General features: G+C 38.5%; 2 protein-coding genes across 2 annotated transcripts in view; one reads left to right on the top strand and one right to left on the bottom strand.

The window, feature by feature from the left end:
* Nucleotides 1-4,156: 4,156 nt before the first annotated feature.
* On the bottom strand, nucleotides 4,157-5,484 carry LOC128733701 (mitochondrial genome maintenance exonuclease 1-like). Its single transcript, XM_053827470.1, has 3 exons — nucleotides 5,404-5,484; nucleotides 4,560-5,353; nucleotides 4,157-4,500 (listed from the first exon to the last, which is right to left on the bottom strand). Exons 2-3 carry the CDS (start codon nucleotides 5,321-5,323, stop codon nucleotides 4,200-4,202), a joined length of 1,065 nt encoding a protein of 354 aa, XP_053683445.1. The 5' UTR covers nucleotides 5,324-5,353; nucleotides 5,404-5,484; the 3' UTR covers nucleotides 4,157-4,199.
* Nucleotides 5,485-10,927: 5,443 nt separating this feature from the next.
* LOC128733694 (uncharacterized) overlaps nucleotides 10,928-18,033 on the top strand; it is a 125,978-nt gene continuing 118,872 nt past the window's right edge. Inside the window, exon 1 of the mRNA XM_053827459.1 lies at nucleotides 10,928-11,256. The gene's annotated coding sequence lies outside the window, so the exon portion shown is untranslated. The remainder of the gene's footprint in view (nucleotides 11,257-18,033) is intronic.

Raw genomic sequence — 18,033 nt, 5'->3', positions numbered from 1 at the left:
ATAGAGGCGAAAATTAAAAGAATATTGTTACCTAAATTGGCAAAAAGAAAATGTTTATAATGGACAATATTATTATGGGACAGTTATGCTTTTATTTTGCATATGGAACTGTTCATGTTTGATATTTTTTGGAAAATTTTTCGAACAAAGTCCGTCTAAATTACAGTTTGTAAGGTAAATTAGGATATAAATAAGCTACTTTCGTATTTTTCTCAAAATCGATCAATATTCACATGGGACAGGTATGCTTTTCTACGCAGATAAACAGCCTTATAGGAACTTCTCCAATTTACGCAGCTTACAGCTGAAGCTTCGATTACTGTAGTTAATTATTTTCTGTTTATAGCACTCACTCAGCTTATTGTCCAGCATATAGACTGGAAGCTCACTCGATTGATATTAGTGGATTTGGAATGAAATATCCCGAAAGACGGCTATAGAGCTCCTCTTGTCATGTTTCCTCATTCTAGCATATATTTACAACTATGTACCAAACCTTTACCTAGATTTATTCGATTAAAATATGTAAATTTTCAATTTGATAGAGAATTTTGAAAAAATAAGTGTTTTTGGATTCCTTTTGCTTTACTTTTCAACTATTTTTTAACATTTGCAGTTTTTTTCCAAAATAATTTTACTATGATAATTATTTATTTTACAATATCTGATCTGATCTACCTAATTTGCAAGTTATAGACAATATTTAGTATAATAAAAATAATACTTTACCATAAAAATTGTGATTCGATAGTACGTACGTTTCGATAGTACGTACGCTAAACGATGCGCGGGTGTACGTACTATCGAGGTATACCTGTATTAGTTTGTAAAGCCACATTAACACCCTTAAGCAGCTTTAAAGTAGTTTGAAAGCTGTGAGCCTAATGAAAGCCTCTACTGGTTTATAAAGCCACTTTAACACCTTTAAGCAGCTGTAAAACGGTTTGATGTTTAAGGCTGTTTTTAAGCGGTTTGTTCAGCAGAAAAATCCGCTTACTTACTTATTTAGCCGAGAGTCGGGGTGGCTCTTGCCGTATCAAGAATTCCTCTCCATTGTACTCGGTCTTGGACTACTCGTCGCCAATTCGATGCGCGTCTCGACACACGCAAGTCGGCTTCAATCTGGTCGAGCCATCTAGCACGTTGAGCCCCTCTATTCCTGGTGCCGGTGGGGTTCTTGAAGAGAACGGATTTCACTACACAGTCGTCCGGCATCCTTGCGACGTGGCCGGCTCACCGTGGTCTCCCAACTTTAGCCAGGTGTATGAAGGGAATCTCTCCAAGAAGTGCCTGTAGCTCGTGATTCATACGTCTCCGCCACTCTCCGCTTTCCGTTTGTACTCCGCCAAAAATAGTTCGCAACACCTTTCGGTCAAAAACGGCAAGTGCACATATGTCTTCCGTGAGTAAAGTTACTGTCTCAAGTCCGTAGCGGACTACCGGTCTGATTAGCGTTTTGTGCATCGTCAGCTTTGTGCGGCGGCGCATGCTCCTTGATCGAAACGTCTTGCGAAGGGAAAAGTAGGCTCGATTTCCAGCTTGAATGCTTCGTTGGATCTCCTTACTCAGATTATTGTCGGCGGTGACCAGAGATCCCAAATATACGAACTCATCAACCACTTGCAGTTCATTGCCGTCAATAGTCACTGTCCGTGGGAGGCAAACGTTACTTTCTCGGGAGCCTCTTCCTACCATATATTTGGTTTTCAGCGCATTAATTTGTAACCCTATCCTTCTAGCCTCCGAGTTACAACTGGAACAGGAACTATTCGAAGGGAGATAGACGACAGCATTCAGAGGGTGCACGCGCTGAAGGATGACGCGCCTGCTGTTGCGGGCACAGTCGGTGGTGTTCCGGACGAGAAATCGAAGCAGAAGGTGACAATATGGCTGCAGGAGAAAGTAAATACCGAGTCAGTGGCAGGTAAAAGTCGAGGTGCAATTCTGAAATCAGGACTGCGGCGTAACCTAACGGAGGTTCCCCAGTCAGAAAAGCAAGGTACAGAAGGCAGCGAAGTGACGGGAGTACAAGCGGTGCTGTATCGGAAAAGAATGCTAGAGGTAGTATTCATGGTAGCATCTGTACTACGAGCCATGGGCCGGGGTGTAACGTAGGTCGAATCTCAAGGGATCAGTAGGCCGCTCAGAAGGCGGTGTTCCATAGTCTGCCTAAGTTCAGGGGGGAGCCCGAAGTTTGGCCCCTGTTCATTAGCAGTTTTGAGTATACGACAGAAGCTTGCGGATTTTCGAATCTAGATACTCTGACGCGGTTACAGGACTGCTTGATGGGTGATGCGCTCGAAGCAGTGAGAAGTCGGTTGGTGATGCCGGACTCCGTTCCGAATGTGATTCAAGACCTTCGAAATCTGTTCGACAAGGCGGAGAAGTTGCTTAAGACTTTGCTGGTGAAGGTGCAAGCAACTGTGCGATCATCTCAAGGCCACCCGTCTACAAGATCATCTGACCAACCCGATGTTGGTGTAGGAGTTAGTTGACAAGCTGCCACCATCTTACGAACTCGATTGGGTGCGGTATAAGCGCAACAAGGTAGAGAGTCCGTTTACGTTACGAATGTTTACGAATTTCATGAACGAAATTGTGTCCGAAGTGTTCGAGGTCCGAGGTGGCGGAGTTTACCGGGTTCTCGATCAGCGAATCCAGCCACTCTGGGAGAGGAAACCATAGAAGTAGAGAGTTTGTGCATGTTCAAGAATCGGACCAAAGGTGTAATGATGGGTTTCGAAGCGAAACGAATAGCAAAGTGTGCTGGGTCTGTGAGCGGTCGAGCCATCTTATGGAGTTTTGTGATGAGCTTAGCAGAATGGACATTGCGGAGCGGTTGCACGAGGTCGAGAGGCAGGGGTTATGCGAACGCTGCCTCCAGAAACACGGCAACGGGCGTTGCGTGTCAAATTGGCGATGCACAGTGCAAAATTGTCAGGGAAACCATCATCCTCTGTTACACCGAGTGGAAGAGTCGATTCAGTTGCAGAAAGCTGAGAATAGTTTGAACAACGGTGAGAGATGGTCGATAATTTTTCGCACGATGCAGGTTACATTCTATGCGGGAAATCAACAGTTAAATACTGTGGCGTTTCTTGATGAAGGGTCCTCGGCAACGTTGGTGGATGATTCAGTGGCTAACCTGCTGAGAGCGGAAGGTATGCTAGAGCCTCTAGTCGTTACGTGGACCGGTAATATTAACGGGGCCGTTCCCGTTATTTTCCAATACTCTTTTCGACTGCGAAGTCTGTCGATAAAGAAGTGTAATATCCTAAAGACGGTTATACCCAAAGCTTTGCTCGTATTCACGCACCAACTGCACGTAGGCTTCCTTCTCATCGTCATCGGAACTTCCGAGTAGAGGGGTGTGAACCTTGATTCTCAACCTGTACATTCGAGGAAGGCTCGTCCAGCACCCAATCACCCGTTTCCGCATCTTGTCCATAGTTATGAAATTTTTACTCGGCTGACATTTGACGTGCAGCTGGACTTTAAAATTGGCATGAAATATGATATGAAATTGGACCTAAATTTGGACCAATTTACAGTAGAAGCTTTGATTCAAATTGCACTGTAACTTACAGTCTGTAAGTTGAAATTTAAATTAAATTTGGAATTGGAGTGTAGTTGAACTTGAAATTGGGCTTGATTTAGGTATGAATAGGACGATACGCTGTCGTTCTATATCGCATTGTAGCTCCTGCCAAAATACGCCTACGACCTTGAAACTTCGGGTGGGAATATTGGAGAGAATCGTGAAGTTAGCTATTAAGCGCAAATCGTTTCGATAATGAGGGTGGCAGTATAATTTTTGTACCTGACTCTGAGTTCAAATCCGGATGCTTTGTTTTTGGGGTCAATACCCATCAGAGAACTATAAAAAATTTGGGCAGAAATAACCCCGTCTGAATTACCCTGATTTTAGCAAAAAAAAAAACTGTTTATCTGTATCTATTGAGACAGATACAGTACCTTTTCATGCTTTATTTATTGCACAAGCAGATACCTAGTCGTTCACGATTTGCACCCATCAAAACGAATCAAACTTTTGCAGTTACCGTGAATCTGGTTTCTACTCAAGCTTAGATCACAAACGCTCAAATAGTAATAAACAGTACCACAAAATTTGATTTTTATTCCATATTTGGCAGTAACGATCGTAAGTCTACACTTAACTGGGAATGAAATCTCCAGGATCAAATAGGCTCTGGCAGATTATCGTCTCGATATCGTATCCAATATTCCTGCAACCGTTGCAACCACGCGGACCAGTACTGTTTGAGTTTGGTTTGATTGATTGAGTGAATGTGCGCAGGCTTTCCATCGGTGTACGCAACAAGTACAGCTCCCTTTGTGACGTCCAGCTCGGAGAGTTCCGCTGAGCCGGCCTTTAAAGCTCCCAAGTAGGCACACAGTTGCAAAGGTGCATCGAAGGTGCCTGATAAGTTCTTCTTTTGCTTTTCTGAAGTTTTCCATTCGATGATGTGTAGTTGATTGCTGAAAGAATACGCATATTTTAGATTTGAATTGAGCAACTTACGCGCGTGTCACTTTACTCAATGCATGATACACAATCCACCACACCATTGTAGTGCAGAAACGGATGATAAACCTTTCGCTCAATAATGTTGGCAGGCCGATGGATTTTATCCAACAGTGGATCAATGCTGGTCCACAGTTTATCCACCTTACGCAGCTTGTTCTCATCCGGAGTTTCCATGCTGAGCCAGCTTTCCAAACAGGAATGAAAATTAATGCCCCGTTCAAAGGTGGCTTTTTGTAGTTCGGCAAAACCATCCTCACCCAGAAGGGCAATTTTGGAAGCCTTCCATTTCAACAGAGCCTGTCGAGCTGATTCGGGCATTGTGGCAGTTAGAATTTTATTCACCGAGGGAGATTTGTACTGTTCATTTTCGAACTGCTGGTGCCGAGTCCAATGACTTTCCAGAATGCCAGTAGTCGAAGGTACCAGTGGAAAGGTAGGAAGAGACTTCAGTTCAGTGTCTTTGAAAGGGATTAGCTTACTTGGAACAGTATTCTGTGTGCAATTATTGTTTGTAGACGTTAAACTAATGGCTTTTGATGGCACATTTTTCTTTTGCAGCAGCCAATACATTTCCGATGACAACATTGCGCTGTTGCTTGTTTCAGTTGAATTATTGTTTGTAACTGTTAGGTCTTTGGTCACAGCTCCGTACAATGTTTTGTTTTCATAATTAAGATTTTTTATGGTACGGACTCGGCTCTTTACTGGACTTTTTGTTGCGGTCTTTTTCTTGACGGCAGTCGTCAGATAACGCAACTGGTGTGATCTTAGCATCGTTAAATTTAAATGCCAATTATCTGAGACCTAAAATTATTTCAATGATAGTGTATTAAATATTATTTTCGTAAACTTACTTTCTTCACTCTATATTTAACGGTTTCAGGATGTTAAACTTAACATGAAGCATGAAATGAATGAAAAGTTAAAGACAAATCGCACTGCAAAAGCCGGAGCCGGACCGTTCGAAACAAAATACAAAACAAAATAAAATAAACAGAGTAATCAGGGATGCCAAGTAAAGTGAAGTGGCGTCCATAATCGTTATTGCATTTAATTTGGTCACATATTATTCAAAAGCGTCACCATAAATGAGTGTTTTATTGACTAATTTTGCTACAGAGATAAAAAAAAATGTTCAGATGTTCGATGAAGACTTTGAACTTTAGAAATGCCTTTTAAATGTTCCTATGTAACTAATTAATTATTACAATAATTTAAATGTCTGCACATCTAGCATCTCTGGTTTCACGGGTTTCACTTTCGAAGCTTTCGAAGCTTGCGATTGATGTCAGATGAGTTTGCGGAGCTCGTCGCAGAGTAGCGCTGTAGGCATTTCAGGGAAGCTGAAAGAAGAGGAGAGTGACCTAAGTTGAACGCGATCGCGATTATCAGCCAGACTGTCCTATAATGCACTTTTGCTTTCGTGTTGTTTTTCGGAATTAAACAGGGAAATAACACTGGATTAGCCGTCAGAATGTTAATACAGTAGGATTTCGCATTTGGCAACAAATGCGTTTCGTCTATGTTGCCAAAATCGAAATCGTGCCAAAATGGAGACCGTCTTTTGATATGAAAAAATTGAATGTAAATGCGTTAGAAATTGACTAAATATTCAACTATTTTTCCACGATCGCAACCATTTTATGTTTTAAAAGTCCGCCAAGAGCGATACGTCCGGTGCAAGTAACTTTTTGACACCCAGCGGTAAGACGTAGTCCTACGGCAATAAAAATATTATTGTTCGAAACATTCTATAACCACTTTCTTCGTGAACATACTGAGGGCATCATTTTTCATCATTTAGTGCATATATGCGGAAAGTGTTTGATATTTAAGCATATTTTTGATAGAGAAATATTTTGTGTTGCCAATAGCGCATTTGAAATAAGAGACCATTCAATAATTCAATGACGTCAATTGCTCATGGGGGGGAGAGGGGTGTCAATTTTGTGACAGGTTGGGACAAAGGGGGGAGGGGGCCTAGGCAAATGAGACATCCACCGAAGAAAATTTTATTTTCATCAAAAGGCTGCAAAAATTTGTTTCTTAATCATTTATACTCAGCGAATTATTTCGCTTTTCGAACTTATCTTACTTCAGAAGATCGCAGCAGGACCTGACATCATCGAAACAAATAAATGAAACCGATTCTCTACCTTTGCTTCACTCAAAAAGCGATTTGTTTCATTTGTTGAATAGAATCTTTCAAGCAAGCTTCAATTGAAACTGGTAATTGTTTCAGCTAACGGCTGACTTGAAAGTCAGGTACAATTTGTCAATGTTAACTAGATAGACCACGCGTTGCATTGGAGAATATATGTTGTTTAATTTCAGTTCATTTGCAATCAAAGTTTCTTGCCTTTTACTAAATATTTGATAGAAAAGTACAATGAACTCTAAAAGCTATCGTCACGATGTAATGAAACCTGCTTCGCCGACGTAGATTGAAGCTTGTTTTGAAGCGGAGCGGTGCTACTTTAATTGAAACCAAAGCTTCATTTTTTCATTGATTTGTGACGATTTGCAAGAGATGGTTGTTAGAGCCCTTGTTCGCAGTTCATAAATCGTGCCCATAAAAATATTTTAACAAAAAAAAATTACATACAAGCAAGTCAGCAATTCGATAAAAAAAATCTGTAAAAAAGTTAACAAAACAAACGTGGAATCTTTTTATAATTTCGTTAAAAAGATAACTCCAAGATCAGTTTATCCGGAAAAATTTCGAAATTTAAATTTCTATTTTTCGAGAAAATACGCTACTGTTATTTTCTATATATTTTTAATCATACTCTAACTCTTAAAAGGTTAAGCTCTTTTTATAAACCACTTTTTGCTTTCAACACGCTTTTCATTTTTGTTTTGGGTTTGTGTGAAGTCTAAAGGGGGGGGAGGTTGAGTTTTGCGATACAATCGCACAGAGAGGGGGAGGGGGGTGGGTCTAAAAAAGCAGAAATTTGGTGGACGTCATAATTGAACCTTCCCTAAGCACTGTCAAAAATTTACCATTCGACCATTCAACATGCAAGCACGCTTTCGCTTTTCAGGACCATGAAAGATTTAAGAAAAAAGTGATAGAGTGTTCCCGTCCAACATATTCAGAATTTTTCTTTTCGAATAGAGCCAGACTATTGTGATGTCATGAAACTAACAATTTTGATAAAGTGTAAAACCATCCCTTTTCTTCAGCCGATTTTATCGTTTGAACCGTTTGAACAGTGAACTTACTGTGTTACCAGACTCACTGCGAATATGCGTTGTGTTCGCGGGATCGTGTTGGTTCGAAAGGTTTCGAAAAATATGGCCCTTGTATCGAAAATATCGTTAATTTTGATCATTTGCAATTTTTTACAAGTTAAAGCAATAACAAAAGCACAACTTATAAAAAAAATCTTTTGTTATCGATAGTAGCTGCATATGCATTATAAACGAATAAAACGGTATGGTTACGTTTTATTCGTTTAACACGTATATTCGCAGTGAGTCAGGTAAAACAATAGACCTATTTGATGTCCTGAAAGTGAACCGACCAACTTTTCATTTTGCCTGATTCCATCCATACCATCTACTGCTAGATTTTTCGGATGAACCAGCCACCGGTTGAAAGCCCCATAAAAAAGTTAATAAATAAATAAATATACTGCAATACTTTATTCTAAACTGATGTCTTGCACGAAAACGGGGCTGACGGGATATTCGTGCATGTGACGGCAATGCTCAATGCGAAGAAAAATTAACCGTTAAATTAATGTCTTATCCGAAAACAGGTTATGGGCGTTTAATTTGCTATAGACTAATCTCAAGTTTTTTGTCTTGACCTTGAAAATGCGGTCATACATATATATTAATATTTTTTTGAAACGATGGTTCTACAATTGATGAAGGGACGGTAGGGGAAAGAAATGGAAATTTTTGGTGAAGGAGGGGAAGAGCGGAAAGGGAAGGAGGGGGGGGATATTGGTAGCTACGCTTGACATGTAGTCATTTTGACTCCTACCTTTTGTCCAATGCTGGAAGGTGCATGAGTCGAACCAAGTTTAATTTGCTGCTTTGCATCGGTTAGTTGTTTGCAATTCTTTCTGTTAAAGTTGTCACAGTTCAGGATAACACTTTTTTTGGAGCACTGCGCGGCCCGCGATTTTGAGAACATTCACTCGCTAGAAACAAATTTCGTCTATCGTGTTTGTTGAGTTAAACTCCATGGTTTCTGTTCCTTTTTCAAATCAAGTTCTGTGTTGCGTGCATGATGGTTTATTTGGATATAATCCAAGTTGATTCTGGTCTACCCGATTCTGAATTTGAGAACGAAACCGGGTTAGACATACCGACAAGGAAACAAGGAAAATTTCTTATGAAACAAGAAAAAAGAAGATCGCGACTATCTGTGCTATCCGAGTGCCGTAAAAAGAAGATCAGTGTGGGATGAATTTGTGCAGTTTATGACGGTATCAGATATTGTGTGTATAAAATACAGATATAACGCCTAATTTCATTCCCTTTGCTTGATTTTTAGTTACTAAAGCGAAAGAGTTTTGGAAAAAAGCGAATGATTCTCATCGCTATTAGCAACAGACGGCAAAGCGAGTGAAGAGGAAAAGCTAAGACGCTGCCTCGGATGAGCAGGATGATTTTCCTGATGATGCGTCAATGCTGGAAGAATGACCGTTTTTTGAATCAAAACGTTTCGTAAAAGCGTGCTTAGAGAGGTGATGTCTGTGGGTTCTTACCACCAGAAGAACACCACAGTAGCCAACTTGTGAAGGTGGGAGCACATACAACTATACGATCAGGAAGAAAACATCAAAATCGGATCCGTTGTCAGAGCAGCGCAGCGAGTTAATCAATAAATTCCTTTTGTATACAGAAATATTCTGAGGATCAACACCTGTTAAAGCATCCACATATTTGGATCCAACTGGAGAATTTATTCGAAAAATTAAACAAAAATACTATAAATGATTTAAATTATAAATTCGTTTCGATGGCCTATGAGGTCATTGTGAAGAATCGAACTATTATCTAGTATAAAAAGCAAAACTAAAAGAAAAGAAAATCTTAGAAACAGACGGAAAAATAGATACAAAATATGCTTGTGCACACAATCATGCACACATTTCCCAAATAATAATTCACAGGAGACTGAGTTGAAAGACTACATCGAGATCAAGTGAATAAATAAGAAAGCGGCTGAAAGCACATGAGTGAGTGTTACTATCATTTTTGTTGCTTAAATCTGGAATAATATGATGTCCTGAAAGTAAACCGATTTAATAAAGTGCGCGAAGAAGCCCCCAACCTAAACGATTTTTTTTGTTAGATTATAATTATAGTCACTTTAACAGCTTGGGTCATTCGTGACTTCTGCGGGGTTGGGAGTCGAACCCGGATCCTCGATGTGAGAGGCGTGAGTGCTAACCACTACACCGGGACTGACCTCACTTAAACGATTGTATGGATATTCTGATTTACACATTCAAAACTGATGTCTTATAAGAAAAGGGCGATGGAATTGTTTGTTGGGTTACAAAACATTTTTACTGTTCCAGCGGCCTTTGATTTGTTGGAATTTTATGACACCCCTAATGATAATCGTTTCAGCATAAAGCTCTCACGTTTTCCTCTCGCTTCGCCGCGACCATAACCATAACCGTGCGAGGCGCGTTGATGCCCTGCTGGTGTAGAGCATGAACATCGCATGTTTCTCTCTGTTTTTCTTCAATTTTGCTTTGTGCTTCCTATTTGTTTCCTTCGACGCGAGCGGACGTGTGGAGGACGACAATGCTCTCTGTTTTGGCCGTTTGCAGCTGTTTTCCCTTGCAGTGCGGCTGCGGAGTGTGGGTTTCTACAAAGCTAGAGGTACCAGAAAATAAAACTGCTGAAACTGTCGAAGAGGGTGCGTCCCATCAAACGGCGATCGCGCCGGGCCGGAAAACAACGCTCAGTTCAGTGTTCAGTTCGGTTGCGACCGTCGATCGTTGTGGTTGTTTGCGTTGGCTGTTTTAGTTATTTTAGCTGCTAACAGGGAATAATGCCGGTCGGTCTTTGTGTAGTTAAAACAGAAACGGCAACATTTGAATACAATTGAATCGTTCCTGGTTGTGATTTATGGGCAAATTATGCGTTTGGGTTTTCGCGAGAGTGCGTTGCTGTGCTGTGAGGGATTGCGATCATCGGAATGGTTCTCAATGTGCCGGGTGGAGAAATTGGTTGCTGTGAACGAAACATAACATTGTGCGTACGTGCCTGTGGAGAAAGGAAATGAAACTCGATTTAGTATTCTGTGGATGAGTTTTTGAAGTTACAGAAAAAAACTGCCGAAAAGGAGAAAAAAAAACAAAGTGTGGAAGAGAGAATGAATAAGCGGGCAATAAAGTAGATAACGCAGTCCCATGTGTTTTGTGTTACATTACTTATTTTTCCATTTCGTAACTTTTTTTTCTGCGGTTCACTGGCGCTCTTTAATATTCTATTGCTGAGCACATGCCGCTTGTGAAGTGATCAGTTTTTTTAGTAAGTGCAGTCGATGGAACGTTCAAGCACCGCAAGTCACCGATAGTTGTACTGAACTGTGGATTTTCCTTTCTGCGGTGTATTAAATCGAATTATCATTTTGGAGATTGGAAATTTCCTCCGGCAGAGCGTCGACGGGCGGAACTAGCTGCTCAGGCTGGTAAACACAGGGGTCGTAAATGCAACATGTGCTGGAAATGGTAAGATCGGTTTGGCCGTGAATTTTGTCATGCGTCACACCAGGACGAGGGTAAAAATTTCGTAGAAGCGGAATGTATTAACGAAGTAACTTAGGGGATTAGATGTGGGATTTAGCTAAGGCAGAGATTTTTTGGAGTAATAAATCTGCTATTGTTTACCGGATGCTCTTGTTAGGAAATAGGTGTGAGCGTAAAGAGAGATGAAGGCATATAGTTAGTTTAAATTTATGGGAACATGTGAGTTCTATAAGTTCTGGCATTGAATTAAACCGAAGGATACGTACTTAAATCATCAAATAGATCGACCTAATGTTAGGACAACTTTACAGTAAAACATCAACTGGCTTTCTTACACTTAACTATGTCATCTGACTATATTTGTGATAGGTATATTATATGTTTATCAATCAGTGTTTTTATCTAACAGGGCACCAACGAAAAATTGTTTGTTTTGTTGGTCAAATAAAATTTCTGCGGAATACATATAGGCGTCATTGAACATTTTATTCAAATCAAATTTTCTTCAGTAGACCTGTTATGGAATTCAAAGTCGTTTGAAATGAAAACCAATAAATTTGTATCTGGAATTCTAATAATAATTAAATTATGTTTTGCTGATGCTTGTAATCTAGATTGTTAAAATCGAATAGAATCGAGACCCATTTTTCCATGTCTTTATCCTTTGGTTAGTCATAACAGTGCGAGAGGAAGCTTGAAAATAGTAAAATCGTTTTTCTAAAAAATTAATACTATTATCTTTTGTCCATGAACATCATAAAATAGTGAGTCTGCCACCTCTACAGTCTGAAAAACTCGAAAAATGAGTCTCCGAGTTGAATTAACGCTTCTAGCACGAAACAGAAATGGAAATTCGAACAATGGAATTTCCGAAAATCGTCCAAAAAAATTTTCCTTCGTTTTTGTCTTTTTCGTATATTTTTGCTTAGAAAATAATAACGTGTATATTATAAGCAAGAATAGATTCGGTTTTCACGTTTAAACCTTAAATAAAAATTCTTAAAATCCATGTTTTTTTTTGCTCGATTAAAAAATTCACTTTGTTTTTTTCGCACCCCCCCCCCCCTTCGGTGGCCGAACACCGGAAGGACAAAAACTTTATAAAATATTTTTAATGGCCTTATTGCATAACTTTTAATTACATTTATTTTATAGCTACTGTTCTTGGTAGTATTTGAAGGAAATTAATACTTTTTTGAATTAAATCAGTTCAATATACCTACATTTAAGATTCAACCTAGATTATTTCGTTTTTCTTTCTTTCATCATTCGCCTTTCGCCTCTGTTTTTCACCTTTTGTCTTTGATTTTTCGTCGTGTTTTGTTATGTGTACTCTGTCGCTTTTTGCTCTCGTCCTTTAACGTCTGTTAATCGTTTTTCGTTCAACATCTTACTTTCTAGTATCTTTACATCGTCCTTTTGTCTATTTTCCGCGATTTGTTTAATTTTAAACCGTTTTCTATTTCATGTTTTCTTAAGTTATTTCAGCATCTGTTTGTCGTTTTTGACGTTTTTGTCATTTTTTGATTTTGTTTTTTTTTATTGCCGTTTTGACGCTTGTTTTCGCTTCTTAGGCGTTTTAGGCGTCTTTTCTTCGTATTTCGTCTTTTCTCATCGTCTTCTGCCTACTCGTCATTATTTTTTCGTCGTCTTTTCGGTATCTTTTCACCGTTTCTTCTTTTTCGCCGGGTTTTCGTCATTTTATTGCTATATTTTTGGCGTCTTGTCGCCCTCTTTTTGTCATTCCTTATTTTTCCTTTCTTTGTATTCATCGTTTTCAATTTTTTGAGGATATTTTCGTCGTCCTGTTTGTTGTCAAGACAATGAAAATTGTTGTCTCTTGCTGTTTTTTGGTCGTCTTTTCGTTATTATTTCTTCAAATTTGTATCGTATTTTGCCATCTTTTAATCACTCTTTCGTCATCAACGGTTTTTCGCCGTCTTTACGCCGTATTTTTGCCTTTTTTTGTTGTGTTTTTTAGTGATTTCGATAGAATTTTTTTTAACAAGATGGTTCCTTTTTAAAATGAAGCGAAAGTAGTGCTGAGTACACGACAGTGTCATGTTCATCTTATGTACCGTTCTGATTCAAGCTTAGAACAGTCTCAAACTTCGAACACTTAGAATAAAATGTTCGTTAGTATCGCTAACATGATAAAACATGATGATTATTGTATACCACCGAATAGAGGACATGCTAACAAACACGGTGGTATACAATAAGCATAATATTTTATCATATTAGCGATACTAATGAGCATTTATTCTAGGTGTTCGAAGTTAGAGACTGTTCTAAGTTTGAATCAGAACGGTAAATTGTTTTATTTTAGACCCGAACCGAAAAAGTTAAGCTATCTGGACAAACCAAAAAGATTCGCACGGTCCCTTGCATATCAATCGTGTGGAGAAATTCTACTGATGTTTCGTTAAGAATGCCTTGTTTATAGAACCTGGAATCTGGTATGAGAATCCAAATTTGGAATCCCCGCGGTACCTATCACTCAGTAAACGAATCTCCGGGGCTTTGAATATTACTTCGTACTAATTAACGTAAATCTTCCCTTTTCAATTCACCACTCATTAGAGTAAAACTTCTTCACTATACCGTCTGTTCGTTTCTTCCTTTCAGAAGAAGTCTAGAATAAGGCGGGGCATAAGATTGAAGGGCGAGGTTTGAAGTTGTCATCAATTTTCCTGAGATAAAAAGAAGGATAACAACAAAACATATTTTATAGTGATGCAGTAATTTAATGTCTTCACATTCAACTATAAACCACATGGAATAATAGTGTTATGCAAAATAAATACTTCATTCTTCTGATTAAGTTCCGATTCGCACTTTTACCCCACTAGCGGGGCAAAAGTGCAAAACTCGAATCCATGAAATTAGCACAGCAGCAAAACTATATTATCTTCAATCTAGGGTATGTTTCGGAGGGGAATATTTTCAATTTGCACCTTTCCTATTTTGCGCTGGTGTATTGCAGCCTCCGTCAGATCGAAACTTTTCCAAACGTTTGTTTTCTGTTTCATTAGCGGAAAAAACATTGTTTTCATTCGGCCAACATATATAAAGCACACAGTTTTCTGCAGATCTTATATTTCTAGTATCTGTAATATAGTGCCTAAAGCTGTATATAATTAGCTATACATTTTTGCCCCGTCCATGAATCGCACTTTTGCCCCGTCCGTGAATCACACTTTTACCCCGCTAGGCGCTTGACGGGGTTTGATTAAACTATGGAAACGCAAAATATATTTTGTAAATTCTTTTCACCGTATTTTCAAACCAGATATGTGAGTGATGTAAAACACTGCTACAAATTTTCAGCGAGTAATATCCTCCTGTTGATATCGTATTTGCCGTATAACGAAAAATTACCTCAAAACCGCCCTAAAATAACATTTGCACATAACTCAGCAACTATGCTTCGTAAGCAACTCGGAATCTGCACATATAAATCATTGAATCGCACGTTTACCACTCCTTACTTTATATTACAAAATTTTGGGATTTTTGATTTTCGGGCAATTTTTGTAATTTAAAGAAATGTTCAACCTTTTCCGTAAAATTTAAAAAAAAATCCGTAGATACGAACACTTAGGTCCGTAGGTCCAAAGAAAATTCCTAAATCCGAAGAAGCACGGATAAATTCGTAGATCTGGCATGAGATCACGGCAACAAACCTATTTCGGACACAGTCTGAAGCCGCATATGATTCGGACGGTTCCATTTGTTTTTACTGTAATTGTCCAAATTATGTACAGCTACAGATGGGGTCCAAAATAGATAGGTTATCCTACTAAAGCTATCTATTATAAACATTCAACGCGTACAGGGCGCTATATCTCTGCATATTAGTGTTGATAGGAGGAAATGCTTATCAACTTAGGAACTATATTGGCACACTTCATTGTGCCTGATTTTTAATTTCAGCTGTAATAAATTTAAATTTGTCACGAGATTTTTAAGCCACCGTAAATCTGGCATGTGTATAATATTTCTCGATATAAATTTTTAAACTATGGTTCATTATGTAGTACCATTACCATTATATTTCATTTATAAAAAATTTGTATTTTTTATCTTAATTTTCTTAATTACTGGCTTTACACGAAAATTTCCAAATATCCAGGTTAGTCTCATACAACCGGTGCTTACATACTGAGAATCTTTTCGTATAGCAAATTTAGCATCGTTTGCTTTCATGTCTCGCTCGTTGCATTTTTCCGACAGTGGTTGTTTTAGAACGCCATTTTGAATTCATTGGAGCACACTTAGCAATGGTGCGGTTACTAACCGGAACTTTTATTGAAATCTTATAAACGTGTATTTTAATCGTAAAATCGGTTACCTAGGAACGTCGCGCGTTATTTCTATCATATGATTAGGCCATTGCAAATCGTTTTCAAGGTTTTTGTCACCCCCCCCCCCCTTGGAAATTGGCTTGAAAAATCGGGGGGCAAAAAAATAATTTGTAGGATATGAGTAAAAAATTTTTTATAAAATCAATTGTTTGTGGGTTCTACCTACAGCCTGAAAAACTCGAAAAATGAGTGTACGCGTTGAGTTAATGCTTCTAGCAGGAAATAGAAATGGAAGTTCAAACAGTGAAATTTCCGAAACTCGGCCAAAAAAATTTTCTTTCGTTTTTATCTTTTTGTTCGTAGATTTTTGCATGAATAATAACAACGTATTTATTAAAAGCAAGAATAGATTTGGTTTTCACGTTTCAACTTTATGTAAAAATGCCTAAATCCATTTTTTTTGCTCGATTAAAAAATTCTCTTTGTTTTTTCGCCCCCCCCTCTAGGTTATAAGAATACAAGTTTCAGTTGGGTACATTTTTTGTGGTAACTTTTTCAACCAGTAGCGCGGGTCTTGTTCGTTAACTAACATATAGCTCTGTGTTATTTTTTAAATATTGACTATGCAAAGCGTTGGAAGCTTCGCAGATCTATATTGCAATTTCAAGATTAGTCACTGAAACTGTCCAGTCCGCTATGGTTCAATACTACCTGCGATCCAGCTTGGATAAAAAGAAGCGGTACACAACTTCTTAAGCGTTGCTTCAATGACCCTCCCTTACCTCAATTTCTGCTCATTCCCCTTCACGCCTGGTCCCGTTCTGTTGGGATCCTATCAACACCTTTGTTTCATACCTTTTCCCCCACCGCAACCTCCCCCCCCTGCCATTTGCAAAAATTTGCTACAAGATTTAAAGCTTGACGGACAACATATTAAAACAGACCTTGCATTACATTTATATGAAAATTAGGCAATAATTGGAAAACCACAAGTTAGATCATCTTAAGCCAGGAACCCAGATTTGGCACTGGGCGAATTGTTTTCTGTCATTTAAAATATTTAAAGAGAGGGATTCATTGATTGCTGTAGGTATATCGAATTGTTGCATACAAGCAAAGCCTTGGGTTTATACCGTCTTTAGACATTTCCCTTCCCACCGCCTAGCCGAGATTCGAACATACGACGACTGGCTTGTTAGACCAGCATCGTACCTCGAAGCTAACTGGGCGAATTGTTGTATACATTTCGACTTAATAATGTTCAAATTTAAAATCTTTATACAAAATCTATAGAAAGGTGCATAGTATCAACACAGACAAACAGACGAGACACTCGCGTTAATTCCATCGTCCAATCAAAAACCACTCATTTTTCAAAAAAAGCATGTTTCGTAACATCACCACACCACGGCGTGCAAGTGTTACTTCGAGTTTTCAGTATAAAACCATACAAATGTAAAAGCCCTACAGCATAAAACCCGGCAAATGCAGGCTACTCCACGACATGCATAACAGAGAGTGCTAGTGTGCAACCAAAATGTGTAGGACGATGGTTTTTAAAAGAATTTCTTCTATGTGTCATGTCAGTTCGTCAGTGGTATCAACATTAAGGGGATGGGTTGTACCTATAAGTGTATACATTCGTAGCATTATGCCAAATCTGCGTTTGTGGCATGAGACACAGACCCTTCTACCGTTTATGCGATTCGTTTCTCACGATCATTTTTATGCAAGTTTTGGAATTTGCGCGATTTTTATGTGAATTTTGAAATTTATGAAGTTTGTTTTGGGAGAATAACTTGATATTTAATTATGTATTGTCAATTGCAAGGAAAATTGTACCTTCCAAAGTGCGATATCGCTCATAAAAGTGCTATTTTGCATTAAATCGTTTCGGTATCTTCGGCGCACTTTTTCGTTATCTTCCAAGCAATAAGTGCGCCGAAGATACCGAAACGATTTAATGCAAAATAGCACTTTTATGAGCGATATCGCACTTTGGATGGTACAATTTTCCTTGCAATTGACAATAAAATAAACAACAATCCAAGTGAATAATCGGGCTTAAATTTTCCGGTTAATTTTCTAGATAATGATAAAAATATAATTTCATGGCAAAAGTACAAAATTGGAGTTTAGACAACTTTGTCTATAATTAAATTCCAAAGTGATTAGCGAAATCGTTAGTTTCGCTAAAAAATGTCTAATATTAAAATATCGGTTGAAATGTACAGTAAACAGTCAAAATGAGTATCAATTAACTGCAATCTAATTTGCAAGCCCCTCAAGCCAGTTGGCGAGTTAGTTAATCACAACCTAGGGGAGATACTCCGGTAATAGTTTGATAATGTCGGGGGATCGTATTTAAAGACAATTAAAATATTCAATTCGACATTTGAAGAGAGATCAGAGTAATTAAAATATTCAATTTATCAGTTTCCAATTGAACTAA

This window comes from Sabethes cyaneus, chromosome 2 (assembly GCF_943734655.1).
Source record: "Sabethes cyaneus chromosome 2, idSabCyanKW18_F2, whole genome shotgun sequence".
Lineage (NCBI taxonomy): Eukaryota > Metazoa > Arthropoda > Insecta > Diptera > Culicidae > Sabethes > Sabethes cyaneus.
This window is presented reverse-complemented; position numbering and strand designations above follow the sequence as displayed.

What these genes read in the sequence shown, in the direction of transcription:
- LOC128733701 (XM_053827470.1), bottom strand. Translation starts at nt 5,323, where the DNA reads ATGCTAAGATCACACCAGTTGCGTTATCTGACGACTGCCGTCAAGAAA. An exon ending in GATTGTGTATCATGCATTGA is followed by an intron (nt 4,501 to 4,559) that starts GTAAAGTGACAC and finishes GTATTCTTTCAG; the next exon opens with CAATCAACTACACATCATCG.